The sequence below is a fragment of the Oncorhynchus keta genome, chromosome 1, assembly GCF_023373465.1.
Source record: "Oncorhynchus keta strain PuntledgeMale-10-30-2019 chromosome 1, Oket_V2, whole genome shotgun sequence".
Lineage (NCBI taxonomy): Eukaryota > Metazoa > Chordata > Actinopteri > Salmoniformes > Salmonidae > Oncorhynchus > Oncorhynchus keta.
Genome location: NC_068421.1, coordinates 42,114,700 through 42,128,179, shown reverse-complemented (window position 1 = coordinate 42,128,179; position 13,480 = coordinate 42,114,700). Strand labels below are relative to the sequence as shown.

General features: G+C 43.1%; 2 protein-coding genes and 1 pseudogene across 6 annotated transcripts; 1 reads left to right on the top strand and 2 right to left on the bottom strand.

Annotated features, from left to right (window-relative positions):
• Positions 1-960: 960 nt before the first annotated feature.
• Positions 961-5,122, bottom strand: LOC118385542 (uncharacterized). 5 transcript variants are annotated; one of them, XM_035772776.2, is made up of 4 exons: positions 4,890-5,122; positions 3,527-3,996; positions 3,144-3,410; positions 961-2,935 (listed from the first exon to the last, which is right to left on the bottom strand). In XM_035772776.2, exons 2-4 carry the CDS (start codon positions 3,936-3,938, stop codon positions 2,415-2,417), a joined length of 1,200 nt encoding a protein of 399 aa, XP_035628669.1. In that variant the 5' UTR covers positions 3,939-3,996; positions 4,890-5,122; the 3' UTR covers positions 961-2,414. The 5 variants fall into 5 exon arrangements, with proteins under 5 accessions (XP_035628669.1, XP_035628651.1, XP_035628677.1 ...); XM_035772758.2 differs by having other exon boundaries at positions 4,918-5,122; XM_035772784.1 differs by lacking the exon at positions 4,890-5,122 and adding an exon at positions 4,739-4,883.
• Positions 5,123-5,275: 153 nt separating this feature from the next.
• Positions 5,276-6,565, top strand: bloc1s3 (biogenesis of lysosomal organelles complex-1, subunit 3). The gene is made up of 2 exons (XM_035772801.2): positions 5,276-5,442; positions 5,825-6,565. Exon 2 carries the CDS (start codon positions 5,838-5,840, stop codon positions 6,435-6,437), a length of 600 nt encoding a protein of 199 aa, XP_035628694.1. The 5' UTR covers positions 5,276-5,442; positions 5,825-5,837; the 3' UTR covers positions 6,438-6,565.
• A 45-nt stretch (positions 6,566-6,610) lies between these two features.
• Positions 6,611-9,645, bottom strand: LOC118385578 (NTPase KAP family P-loop domain-containing protein 1-like; annotated as a pseudogene).
• Between the last annotated feature and the right edge of the window lie 3,835 nt (positions 9,646-13,480).

Here is a 13,480-nt window from a genome sequence, read left to right as displayed (position 1 = left end):
GGCACACCTGTATTTGGAGAGTTTCTCCCAATCTTCTCTGCAGATCCTCTCAAGGTCTGTCAGGTTAGATGTGGAGCATTGCTGCACAGCTATTTTTCAGATATCTCCAGATGTTTGATCGCGTTCAAAGACATTCAGAGACTTGTCCTGAAGCCACTCCTGCATTGTCTTGGCTGTGTGCTTAGGGTGTTGTCCTGTTGGATGGTGAACCTTCACCCCAGCCTAAGGTCCTCAGTGCTCTGAAGCAGGTTTTCTTTAAGGATCTCTCTGTACTTTGCTTCGTTCATCTTTCCCTCGATCCTTACTAGTCTCCCAGTCCCTTCCTCTGAAACACATCCCCACAGCATGATGGTGTCACCACCATGCTTCACCATCAGGATGGTACCAGGTTTCCTCCAGACATGACGTTTGGCATTCATATCATGTATCATGTCAGGAATTTGAAAATATTTAATCTTTTCCTTGATATTTTAGCAATTACATTTACTTTGATGCTTAAGTACTTTAAAACCAAATACTTTTACTCAAGTAGTATTTTACCGAGTGACTTTCACTTGAGTCATTTTCAGTTAAGGTATCTTTACTTTTATTGGGTACTTTTTCCACCACTGAAATTAGATCATAGACCAAAGGTGCATTCAGTTCACTTGAACGTTTTTCTAAGTTGCGGAACGGCTTGTACTGAACGACACGCTTCCCTAAAAAATTATTGAACAGACTTTGACCGTTTGTTCCCATTTGGTGGGTGTGGTGAGGTGTGGCTTGAAGCAATGAGTGACGTATTTAATGGGCAGTGGCCATGTTGAGTGTACCCCAACCCCTCCCCGTTTTTCGACTGGTCGTTCAGTACAGCATTGTTTTCATTCAATTGAATGTTCCAGATTGTAAAAGCGTACTGAATGCAAACCTCTCTGCCAATAACATCTAATTTGTGTAACTCTGTGTTGTCTGTTCACACTGCTATGCTTTATCTTGGCCAGGTCGCAGTTTCAAATGAGAACTTGTTCTCAACTAGCCTACCTGGTTAAATAAAGGTGAAATAAAAAAATAATTTTCAGTTTCAAGCAAAAATGATTGCTTAACAAATTGCCCTTTGCTAAGAAGCTATTGCTGTTTCTTTTGACCATTTTAATTTAAAACAATCACAGTAAGGTACTAAATTGTTACCCAGAAATGATTTAATCTTGAGATAAAAACAGCTGCATTGGACCTTTAAGTTATATTATAAGCATACAGTATTAATACAGCATTTCCAGTTTTGTAAATAGTTGAGAAAAATACAAAACAATATTCTCTGTGTGCGAGTCTACAGTATCTTGATGATACCCTATTTAAGTAAATTGAGAGTTTGAATACATGGTCCGTCTTAAATTGCAGCCAGGTAACACATTACAAGCAAAACATGCCTAATTGCAGTACTGCCAATATGTGGTAATACAATTCCAGGACACAAATGAAGCGATCTCAAAATCTAAATAAACATGTTGGATGAATGAGTCTCTTGTGAGATTGCAAATGTAGACTTCATTACCATATTGCACTTACACACTACAGTACCTCTCATCTTCAGCAAAGCTATAGCAAAGTAAAACAGGCCTAAATTAAAAGCAGCCGTGTGTATCCAGTACTATGCAAACAGCTGTGCAAATTGAGTTCGACAAAGGCCCTTTTCTAAACAAGTTTTCATAGTAGAAATGTAGTTACACAAAATATCCTATATGCTTAGGAAAGGGAACATTTAGGGAAGAGGATACATTTGGATGAAGCCTTTGCTTTCCCAGCTTCCACATACATTTGCACGAGTTAATCAAACACCATTACATCCTCATGAAAGTGTGCTTTTTCCAGGTACGGAAACATACATTTCAACATCATTTGGGGATTCTAGCATGTCTCAGTGTATGATAACTGGCAAGTTGGAATTTCTCTTCTTGACTAGATTAAATAAACCTCTGAGCTACGGTTTGTCAAAATTATCTTGATTAAAACATCAGATGATTTACTTCTGCACATTAAAACATTTGGACATGACAGAATTAAACAAAAGAGGGAAGTTGTAAAAAAATTAAAATGTTTCTTTATTCTAAGACATTCTCAAAAGGACAAGTCCCTCATTCATAAATGTAAGCACCCATATATTTTTCTTCTCCAAAAAAAAAAGGTTATATCTACAACCTAAAAGGGTTCTTTGGCTGTCCCCATTGGATAACCCTTTGAAGAACCCTTTTCACAGAGTTCTACCTGGAACCTAAAAGGGTGCTACCTGGAACCTAAAAGGGTGCTACCTGGAATCTAAAAGGGTTCTCCTATGGGGACAGCTGAAGAACCCTTTTGGAACCCTTTTGTATGCTCTCCTCTGTCAGAGCACTGTATGTTCCACTACTGTACATTCCACTATGAAGCTACAAGAACACTCACTTGTGCTGGCACTTGTTTGAGAGTCCATTAAGCAGATCACCCTTCTGTTGGGAAGGGGAAAGCTGCTCTGAGGGGGATGGTCCTTGAGGTTCAGGCCGCCCATGGTCTGAGGGCTGAGGGTTGGATGTGTCACTAGTTGAGTTTCCATCCCTGGAGGGTGATCCTTTGTGGATCTCCAACAGAGAGACCGTCCAGGAGGGAGATGTAGGCTGTGAGGGGGAGGCCTTGCATGAGCACGGCTGGTGTCCCTGGGTTTGGACCTGTTCCACTCCTCTAAGGATGCGCACCAGGGAGTTGTGGACCTGCTGGCTGATAGGAGTGTCACTGTCATCGGGTTCGGTCTTGACCTGGCGGTCTGTGGAGAAGTTAGAGAGCTGCTCCAGGACCTCTATCTGTCGGTCCATCATACCCAGCATACTGCAGTGGAAGGCCCTTTGCTCAGCGAGCTGTTCCCCTAGCTGATGGTTCAGGATGGTGAGCTGCTGGAGGATCAGGGTGCTGGTGTCCTCACAAGTGCCTGCGGAGAAATGAACAGCAGGACAACTTGCATTTGTTTTAGGTTACTGCTGTAATATCTATTATCCAAAGCTCTAAACAATTGATGAATACAAAGTAAAATTCCAACATATTCATGACATGATATTAGTTACAAAGATCACATTATTGACATAGAATATAGGTGGTCATGTAGCCACTCTAAACTCATCAGTTATAAAAGCGCTCACCAGTTTGTTCTTCTGGACTGCAGCTAGTGGGGTCACTAGCTTCCTCCCCATCATGTAAAGAGGGTACTGAATGTGGCTCACTCTTCACTGGGTAAAGATACTCTCCAGATAGACCCAAAGTCATAATCTCTTCTGACTTCAGGGCCCAGCCAGAAGTGCTGATGTTGGCCTCTTCTGGGATGGCGTTAGTCTTGTCTCCTTCTCCCTCTAGAGCTGGAGCCAGGCTCTCCTGCCAAGGGGCGACAGAGTCAGGCTGGGCAATATCACCTGGGAAGAGAGAGAGAAGAGTGAGCAGCGCAGGCCAATGCAAAGCAAACACTTCTTTACAATTCTTCAATGGAAAATATTAAAGGTATAAAAATCCTAAAGCCAGAAAGTAGTACCATCAGTATGATCCTCCAGGTCCGAGTGGGTCAACACCACCATATTGTGTCCATCTGCAGTGCCTTGCTCTGGGGCCCCCACCCGGGCCCTCCTGGCCAGCATGCGGTCCAGCATACGGAAGTAACGGAACGACTCGATGGCGGACAGGCGTGCAGCGGGGCTACGGTATCCTGCCGTCTTGATCTTGCGGTACTTGTGCTTTAGGCTCTTCCAGCGGTTGCGTATCTGGTTGACAGTGAAGTGGATGTCCCGCTTGGCCAGGCTGTAGCGCAGGCGGCGGAAGTGCGAGTCGTTGCGCTGGCGCTTCTTATCCAGCTCATGCACCAGGTCCAGCTGCTCGATGAGGGCCAGCATGGCGAAGGTGTCCGACTCTGTCCACCACTTGTTGGGCCTCCTCTCACTCAGGTCCATGGTCTCTGCGTCTTCTCACTGGGTGTACCTGTGCTGGTAGCAGCCCCTTGGGCTCCTCCTGGTTGGAAGTAAACAAGAACACATGGAGAGAGGTTGAAGTACTACACCATAGGCTAATGTAATTTCTATACATTAGAGGTAGACTGAGGGGTAGTCGAATGATTATGATAAAATGACCCTGAAATAAATATTAAGACTTCCCACTCAAATTACATTTTGTAGCAATATGCATCAAAGAGCAGCATCCACGTTGTATTATAATAAAGTTGTATTCAAGAAGGGAACATTGGTGTTTTTAATCAAAGGTATAGGACAACCTCACTATGGGAGAATAAATAAGTCACGACAGCATCCAAAATAGATACTGGATATAAATGAAAGGAATAAATTGTGACATAAACCACTCCAGAGATGTTCATTACAACATTCACACAAGATTACAGTGACAATTTCTTCTCCAGTCCCTTTGAAGTTCACCCAACAGCAAATCACGACTTTCCCCACGTCAATTCCACTCAGATGAGACATGATGAGCTCAGTAGTACGATTACAATGTGAATTTATGCAGCCAAACAGGAGTACTGTATAACGCTTTCCTCTACCCCCAAAAATAAATACATATGCAATAATAGTCTTCCCTTTTCGTACAACAGTGAATTACTTGAAATAAAATTGATCCTGGATATTACTGACAACCACACCATACAGAGATTCATTTAAAACTAACTAAATGGTTACTGACAACCTAACTAGCTATCACTGGCTAGTTGACAGGTGCAGTGTGTGTGCCAATTACTGACAGTGGCCGTGGACTCAGCTGGATGGTTACAGTGGCCATCACCGGCGAATGCTGACGATGAAGAATGTAATTTCCTACAGAACTCTGCTGCCAACATTTTTTTTCATACACAAACCAATGTTCTAAGTTAATAACCATAAAATAGCGCTTACTGTTACTGCTACAGATTGCACTTCATACCTTCATCTCGATTTTTTTACGCTGCGTCGAGGAAGCTTGCTCGCGTCGCACGATCACATGGGGTTTGTTGACATCAATGGTCTTGTTCGAAATTGCAGCCGACTGTGGAGGAAACTGCCGACTGATTGATCTACAAATCACGCTGCCTCATAAATAACCACTCATTATTATTTGTAGATCCGTCAGTCAGTCACTATTTACCCATGATACATCACGAATTTGATGCTCTCGAACACGGCCAATGACTGTTTATGATCGACGTTCCCAATGTCACATGTCCTTCGATCTCTACTGTGATTGGTCTAAACTCTTACCGCATACTCAAGAGGGTGAGTCTGTGTGAGGAGCTGCGCAAATTATCAGATCTACACATCATCTAAATGTTCAATTCGAACGGATTTAACAGACATCTGGTTGTAAATTTGTGAATTTGTGCAGTACTTAGTGTGGGCCAACCCCCGTGAGTGAGCGATTTCCGGCTACTTCCGTGTGCTCATGTGATTCCTTTTTTACAGGACTGTGGAGGTATGAGAATTTGTTTTACATACATTTTTCGAATAATAGCAGGCTAGCTATCTATATTCGATTTGGTGAATTGATTTTACGTAGATTGATTTACATAACATGTCAATTAGTTAAATTGAGTTCAACTCTATAACATAATGTTATTCAACAGGGGTGGGGGGGATGCATTTCGTTGCGTATCATCTCGTGCTAAAAAAATGATTTGGGCTAGCCCTCAAATGTGGGGGAAGGCACATTCCGATGGGCAGACAGGAATCATCATAGCAGTTCCATTAAACATCAGAACATGCCCCCCTGTAACATTGAAACTATGCCTCCCTGTAAGATGGGGAGCAGTTTCTACTTCCTACTGTAGGCCTTCACTGTTCTCTTGTGTATTTAGGTGGTGTGGTGTAATGGCAAGTGACAAATACCAGATAGTGGTGCAAGGAGAGGCGTCAGAGACCGACTCAGATGATGAGGTATACATCACCTCCCTCTCTCCACATTCAACAGCCGGAGGGCAAAAGGTACCAGGGGAAGCATCTGAGACTGACAGCGAGGGGGAGGTTGAGAAAGCACAGAAATGTGTCACTGCTGCAAGCTCTGAAACCCCACAAATATTAGGGAAGGACTTAACTCCCCTGCTTGTGATCAGAGACAACTCTGACATTCAGTCCGTGGTAGAGGAGAGGGTTGTTTCTCAGCCCGAACACAGTGGGCTCTACTACAACACTTTACTCCAGCAGAAATTACAGGAGAGCAATGCACGTCTGTGCACGGATGTGTCCCAGACCATCAAACAGGTGTATGGTAATGCCACAAAGGAGATCCGCATGGCCACGACCCACCTGACCGTCTCCCAGAACGGCATCATCAACGCCTCCCACAGCATCCGACTCATTCTGGAGGACCTCAAGTCTGTCTCTGAGAAAATGGACATTATCACCAGCTGTTACCTTCTCCCCGATATTACCATCCCCTCCTCTCCCACTACCCCGATTCCCGGCCAATGATCTTCCTTATGATGTTCCTTGATCAATGCTTTCATATGTCTTATATAGGCTAAACAATGGGCTGGAGTATTGCTATTTGTAAAAGGCACTTGCATTAGGTGAATAAATGATGCATTGCTGTTATACTATTGCTGCTCCATGTTGTTCTGCTTTACATTCCGATGGCTTAGTCATTGTAGTTGCTCATCGCTAAGGATGCTTATTGATCTTGATCATAGCAGAAAGTATTTAGCTGGTCACATTCACAACGTCTCGTTAAGCAATGTATTTTCCCGAAGCGCCCGCTTTTGTGGTGTAAGCAAAACACCTAGAGTTGAAGTAGCTACAGAAAGAATCCTCATGTATGAACAAAACGAATCCTAGGACATTCATTGTGCATTGCTGTGTTCACAAGTCAGTCAATAGGCTTCAATAGGCTTCTACTTCAGGGAACATTGGAGGAACAGTTTCAAAACGTTTAATATACATTCCATCCCTATACAGTGTAGTCTTCCCAAAGATATAGAAAGTGTTATAAAACGAAATATCTTTTTTTTTAAATCCAGAGGGTTTGATCAGTCGGTGCTTTTGCAGAGTCACTGTCATGTCGTGTGAGGTTGAGCATTGTCCCAAGGCCATCTGAAGGGCATGTCTGATCTCACTGCTGCACCCATACACCAGAGACGCTCCTTCGAGTTGATTCTCTGTCAGCAGCTGCTGATATTTCACTGGAATGTTCAGCTTCTCCATCTAGAGAACAATGCAGACACGACATTGAGACACATTGACATATATTGTTAAATGGTGTCATTAGACATTGTTGGTCGCCATTTACTTGTTCTAATGGGCCAACGGTGGTTCATGGGAAAATATTCTGGTGAGTGGGAAGTTCCATCATTGGTGATGGCGTGCATGGGACTACCCCTCTTCAGTGCTGCTGCTATGAATGCAATGCTTATGAGCTGAGGGCTATTAGCATACTACCCTCCTGAAACAGCTTATTTCAAGGTCACTGACTTGGCATTTTCCCTGTTTTAACAAGTGCATGTCTGATCTCACTGCTTCGCCCATAAACCAGAGACACTTCATCGAGTTGATTCTCTGTAGCAGAGAACTGAGTGAAACCGTCTTACGGGGCCATTGGATTCTGTTGTGACTGATCTGTGATACAAAAGTGTAACGTTCCGCAATTATTTTAAGGCACTAATGGACTTATCCACATGAGTTGTGTAAATACCATAAGTATGTATACATGACACTGTATACTGACCTCCATGAAATACTAGCGTCTATCATAAAATAATTCAATCGGCATGAAGATTCTTGTTTTGAACTAACCTCTTTGCAGGTGTCCTCTGTGCTCATACTGATAGCTTTTCCAATCCGCAGATTGCATTTGACTTGGTTCTGTTTCTCAACATCCTTCAGAGTAAACTGGAGGTCCACCTTAAGGAACCTCTCAAACAGCTCGGGGTCTCCATCCTGCTCTACAACGGTCTCCAGACAATCTCTGAGCATGTGGAGCTCCAGACTGGTCTCACTGAACACCTCCCATAAGGTCTTGGCCTGGTTGATGTCACCATCAGCGCCATCAGTGTCAGCCCTCTGCTGGCGGTCCTCTGAGCATTGCAGGATCCAGCCCAGGCGGCAGGGTTGGCCATCACCACCCAGGCAGCAAGGTCTTTAGCTTTGGAGAAGCCCCTGTAATCCATAGCATCCATGACGATGACTGTCATCCTTACAGAGTTTATTATCCTTCTCATATGCACATGGTTTCCCATAAGATAAACATGAGGGCTGTATTTGGTATATATGGCATGTAAATGCCTCATTTGTTAGCGCCTTGATTTTCTTGGCCCAGATTTCCCAATGCATGCCATTTTCTAGTAGCTCAGTCTCACTTTTGCCCTTTCCAATGAAGGGCACAAGGCTGTCATCAAGCCTGCCTTTTTCAAATGCAGAGAAATTCCCAGCTCTATGTTTTCCTCTCTTAAAACATTCCCAGTCAGGCTCTAGATAGCTGTCAGCGAGGGTTTTAAAAGCTCTGCATTTGGAGTCTGGGGACATCTCAGGCACTGAGAAGGGCAGGGTGACCATCTTGTTTAGAAAGTCGTACCCGTTGGATGTCAGCCCACAGATCCACATGGTGCTCTCCACACAGCCCACCACCACTCCGGGGTCCACAGCTAGGATGGAGACAAACGTGACATTCTTCCCCCGCCAGCAGAACGTTCATGGCCGCCAGGGTGCGGACCACCCTGTCTGGGCTGCAGCGGTCCAGGTGGGTGATCTCCAGCACCACACGGATCCTCCCCTCGAACACCTCCATGAAGTGGGTGAAGTCCACCATGACGCCCACCTCCTTCCTCACTTTGTTCATGAAGCCATATCAGCCATGAGGCTGATGGCCGAGCTGTTCATCTGGTGCTGGATGCTGCCGCCCATGGTGTAGAGCAGGTGCTTGGATGTCCGCAGAATAGTCCTCAGGGCGAAGACTGCGGGAGGCCCCAGTGTTGCTATGGCCATCGATTCCAGCACAGTGACACAACTGTGTGTGCCATTTGTTTGGAGCTCAAAGCCATATAAGTAGAGCAGGGTACATGTGCCAATGCTGAACATTACAGTGGCTCGGACTACAACCCAGACCGGGAGGCAGAGCAGCCTTATGGCTTTCCAATTCACCTCATCACCTTTGCTCGTGACTTTCTTTGAGTAGGGATGATGGGTGGCTCTATAGACACCCAGGGGAAGTTCCCCAAAGTCATCCTGGATGCCCTTGAAGAGGCGGATCGCCAACCCAGCCCAGAGTTTATCACTGCCTGCAAAGTGCCAGGCACTGAAGCGCTCCTCTTCCTCCCTCCACACGGGACAGAAGAAGATGATGGAGAGGAGGAGGGCCAAGTAGCGAATCCACGTTGGAGGAGGTCTCTTCAGCTTGTGCTTCTGGTCTCTCCACTCTGCCTCTCTGTTCATGTAAACTTTGAATGTAGAAAGAGCAACACAATTAGATTTTTAGAACAAACAAAATAATAGTCACGTGAACTCAACCTAAGTGTTAAACTTACTCTTGATCTTCTTCAGTAGAGTTTCAGTGCGGCAGGGGCACTGGGAGAACAGACCTACGATGGCCCGGAGGTGCCACCTTGATCAATTCCCTGGACAGTCCATATGCCTAGGCATCATCCAACAGGGCACCATTTTGTTTGACCAATGTAGAGGTAGACATGGCAATCAATAGAAGCTGTTATTAGCTGTATCCCTAAATGACTAAATGTCTGATACATTTACTAACTTTCCACTTACCTTGTCCATCCATTTGTCTATGGTTCCAATACTTTGTAAATTCTGAGGGAATAAAACAGGTTATAACATTCATATGGTATAACATTAGTACGGTATGACAATATAATTTCGATTCATGATCACTGCAACCGATCTAAACTCCAATTATCAGTAACGGTTGGTTATTATTCTGCAGTGTCAATAAAACACTGGCTGAATTTTTTTTACGTCCCCAAGAATTTTGTAATTTCATAGGAATTTGTTATAGATGGTTATGTATTGATGTTGTTTTAGAGATGTTTCATTAGTTATTCGAAAATAATGTGTTAAATGCAGGACTTTCTGACACTGGCCAAAGTCATACAGAGTAAATGACCAAAATGTAATGAGAGGAATGAACAGAATCATAAACATTTAAGACAGCTTTTCAATAAATATTTTGTGTTGTTCAGCAGTTCAATGAGCACATTCAGGGTTAGCCAAAAGTTCTATTCAATCATGTCAGTAAGCTGAAGAACTTGGCTGCTCCATAAACTAACCTGTGGTTGTATCGATAACTTAGAGCATGAGTTTGAGCAACAATAATTACCTCATCAGCAAATAAGTTCATAAAAAATCCTACAATGTGATTTTCTGGATTTTTTTTTCTCATTTTGTCTGTCATAGTTGAAGTGTACCTATGATGAAAATTACATGCCTCTCTCGTCTTTTTAAGTGGGAGAACTTGCACAATTGGTGGCTGACTAAATACTTTTTTGCCCAACTGTATATAATGACAGATTTTTACTGTAATGAAAGTTAACACACCCTCCCACACAAATCAACTTGCTTGTTGATTTTGCCTTAGTCTTGGAACAGAAGTACAAATAAAATGTCAGTATTTGGTTAATGAATAAAACCAGACAGCACTTTCCAATGACCTATCAGCTAGTTTTACAAAACATTACCTCCATATCTACGTATTAACATTGGATTAGACATTTGCCCTCAAAAGAAAGTACAACTCAGTCTTACTGTGTCTGTGTGGGTCTCACTACATTGAAGTAAACATTTAAGACCGCTTTTCAATAAATATTTTGTGTTGTACAGCAGTTCAATGAGCACATTCAGGGTTAGCCAAAAGTTCTATTCAATCATGTCAGTAAGCTGAAGAACTTGGCTGCTCCATAAATTAACTTTTGGTTGTATCGATAACTTAGAGTATGAGTTTGCGCAACAATAATTGCCTCAAATACTACCAGTTATATAATGACAGATTTTTACTGTAATGAAAGTTAACACACCCTTCCACACAAATCAACCTGCTTGTTGTTTTTGCCTTAGTCTTGAACAGAAGTACAAATAAAATGTCAATATTTGTTTAATGAATAAAACCAGACAGCACTTTCCAATGACCCTTCTATGGAGTATAACCTATCAGCTAGTTTTACAAAACATTACCTCCAGATCTACGTATTAACATTGGATTAGACATTTGCCCTCAAAAGAAAGTACAACTCAGTCTTACCGTGTCTGTGTGGGTCTCACTCCATTGAAGTCAACATACAGACTGACCCTCTGTAGAAACCAATAACACTAGTGCTGTTTACCCTACCTGACTATATACCTGACACATTATCAGATCATGTGAATGAAAGTCAGAATTATGTGGACTTCTCCAGATTACTTAAATTTTTTTGTCTTACTACAGACCTATAGATATACATTCAAATATATTCTTTGAATGATATTGGCCATGGCCCAGAAATCAATATTTGACTGTTTAATTCTAAACAAAGGAAATTACAATGTGTGTAAATTTATAATAGGTATATTAATGACTCCATCCCCACGCATTAATATTCATAACAATGACCATACATCTATACGATTCTTGGCCTTAGGAAACGGGACAGGAGTGCTTCACGAATGCTAGACGTCGACTGGTCTTCTTTGCTTTGCTCTCTCTGATCCTCATGTCCTTCTTTATTATATCCATTCTCTGGCAAAGCTTCAAATAGCTTTGACATTTGCACACTATCCTTGTCAACCATGCATGGAAATGTCACGCTTGATAGCTCTGCCAGAGACCAATTGCTCTGCCCACGGGGGTTCCCTCTTGGTCTAATGGACGTTGGCTTCCCGAGTGAGAGCTACCCGGTACCAACCCCACATATTACAGAAAGTATGATCTCCGTCTGTGTGTTTTCCCAATGAAAGCAAGAACACAATCACCGTACCCCAATCCATAGACTCGTAACTCCATCATGATACAGAATTCAGTATGTCTGTTGGCTGTAGACCACTATGGCGGCCCACTGGACTCTGTGAGTCAAATATGGAATGTACATTGTGATACATGCGACACCTTCACATTCCATGTGAAGAGAGACACACATAGGTCTGCATGTCAATTTATTAGGTACACCACCCGGTTCACGAAAATGGTTCGCTCCTACAGACAGTGAGTCATGTTGCCATGGCTTGCTATATAAAGCAGGCAGACAGGCATCGAGGCATTCAGTTACTGTTTGTTCGAATGTTAGAATGTGCAAAACAAGTGACCTAAGCAACTTTGAGCATGGTATGATTGTCAGTACCAGGTGCAACGGATCCAGTATCTCAAAAAACATCCAGTCAGCAGCAGTGCTGTGGAATAAGGAGAATGGCAAGTTCAAAGGAGAATGGCAAGAATCATGCAAGCTAACAGGCGGGCCACAGACAGGAATCCCGGTTACTGTTGCGTCAAGCTGATGGCAGAGTCAGGATTTGTCATAAGCAGCATGAGTCCATGGCCCACTGGTGTCAACGGTACAGGCTGGTGGTGTAATGGTGTGGGGAATGTCTTCCTGGCACACGTTAGGTCCCTTGATACCAATTGAGCTATGTTTCCATGCCTGAATAATTCAGGCTGTTCTAGAGGCAAAGGGGGGTTTGGTACTAGATGGGTGTACCTAATAAACTGTCCACTGAGTGTATATTTACCATACACCCATACATTCGCCCACACTTATCATGCATTGCATTACAAATTATATCAAACATGAGCATTTGACAGTAGGTATGAAGAATTTATGCAGTGTGCAACTAACTGCCTTTGACAAATTTGATCAACTGCTTTCTGGTGATATCTGTGAGATGAAAAACATGCCATCGCTCTTTGAGCTGCCCAATTTAATTTCCCTTCTCCACATACACTTGTTCATATGTTGCATCATGCCTGCAATGTGTTCTCAGTAGGGAAGCAAAGCTATGGATAATTTGCCAAAGTTACCAGAATCCAGTAATTTTGGTAAATAACAGAAAATCTATGGCAATCTATCATGACTTTGGTAATTTATACTTGAATAACTTTTAAAACATGTATTCATATATAGTATTAATTTTGTATGTCTGTTCCTTCACTCTGCGGCTCGACTCATCCCAAACCATCTCAATTTGGTTGAGGTCGGGGAATGTGGAGGCCAGGTCATTTGATGCAGCACTCATTCATTCTCCTTCTTGGTGTATCAGCCCGTACACAGCCTTGAGGTGTGTTGGTTCATTGTCCTGTAGAAAAACAAATAATAGTCCCTCTAAGCCCAAAACCAGATGGGATGTCGTATCGCTGCAGAATGCTGTGGTAGCCATGCTGGTTAAGTGTGCCTTCAATTCTAAATAAATCACAGACAGTGTCACCAGCAAAGCACCCCCACACCATAACACCACCTCCTCCATGCTTTACGGTGAGAAATACACATGCAGACATCATATGTTCACCCACACCACGTCTTAAAAAGACACGGCGGTTGGAACCAAAAATC

Excerpts from the sequence above, each read along its gene's own strand:
- LOC118385542 (XM_035772776.2), bottom strand. The coding sequence starts at position 3,938 with ATGGACCTGAGTGAGAGGAGGCCCAACAAGTGGTGGACAGAGTCGGAC. Across the intron at positions 3,411-3,526 it reads CCTGGAGGATCATACTGATG|GTGATATTGCCCAGCCTGAC; the intron begins GTACTACTTTCT and ends CTCTCTTCCCAG. Across the intron at positions 2,936-3,143 it reads CAGTCCAGAAGAACAAACTG|GCACTTGTGAGGACACCAGC; the intron begins GTGAGCGCTTTT and ends ATTTCTCCGCAG.
- bloc1s3 (XM_035772801.2), top strand. The coding sequence starts at position 5,838 with ATGGCAAGTGACAAATACCAGATAGTGGTGCAAGGAGAGGCGTCAGAG.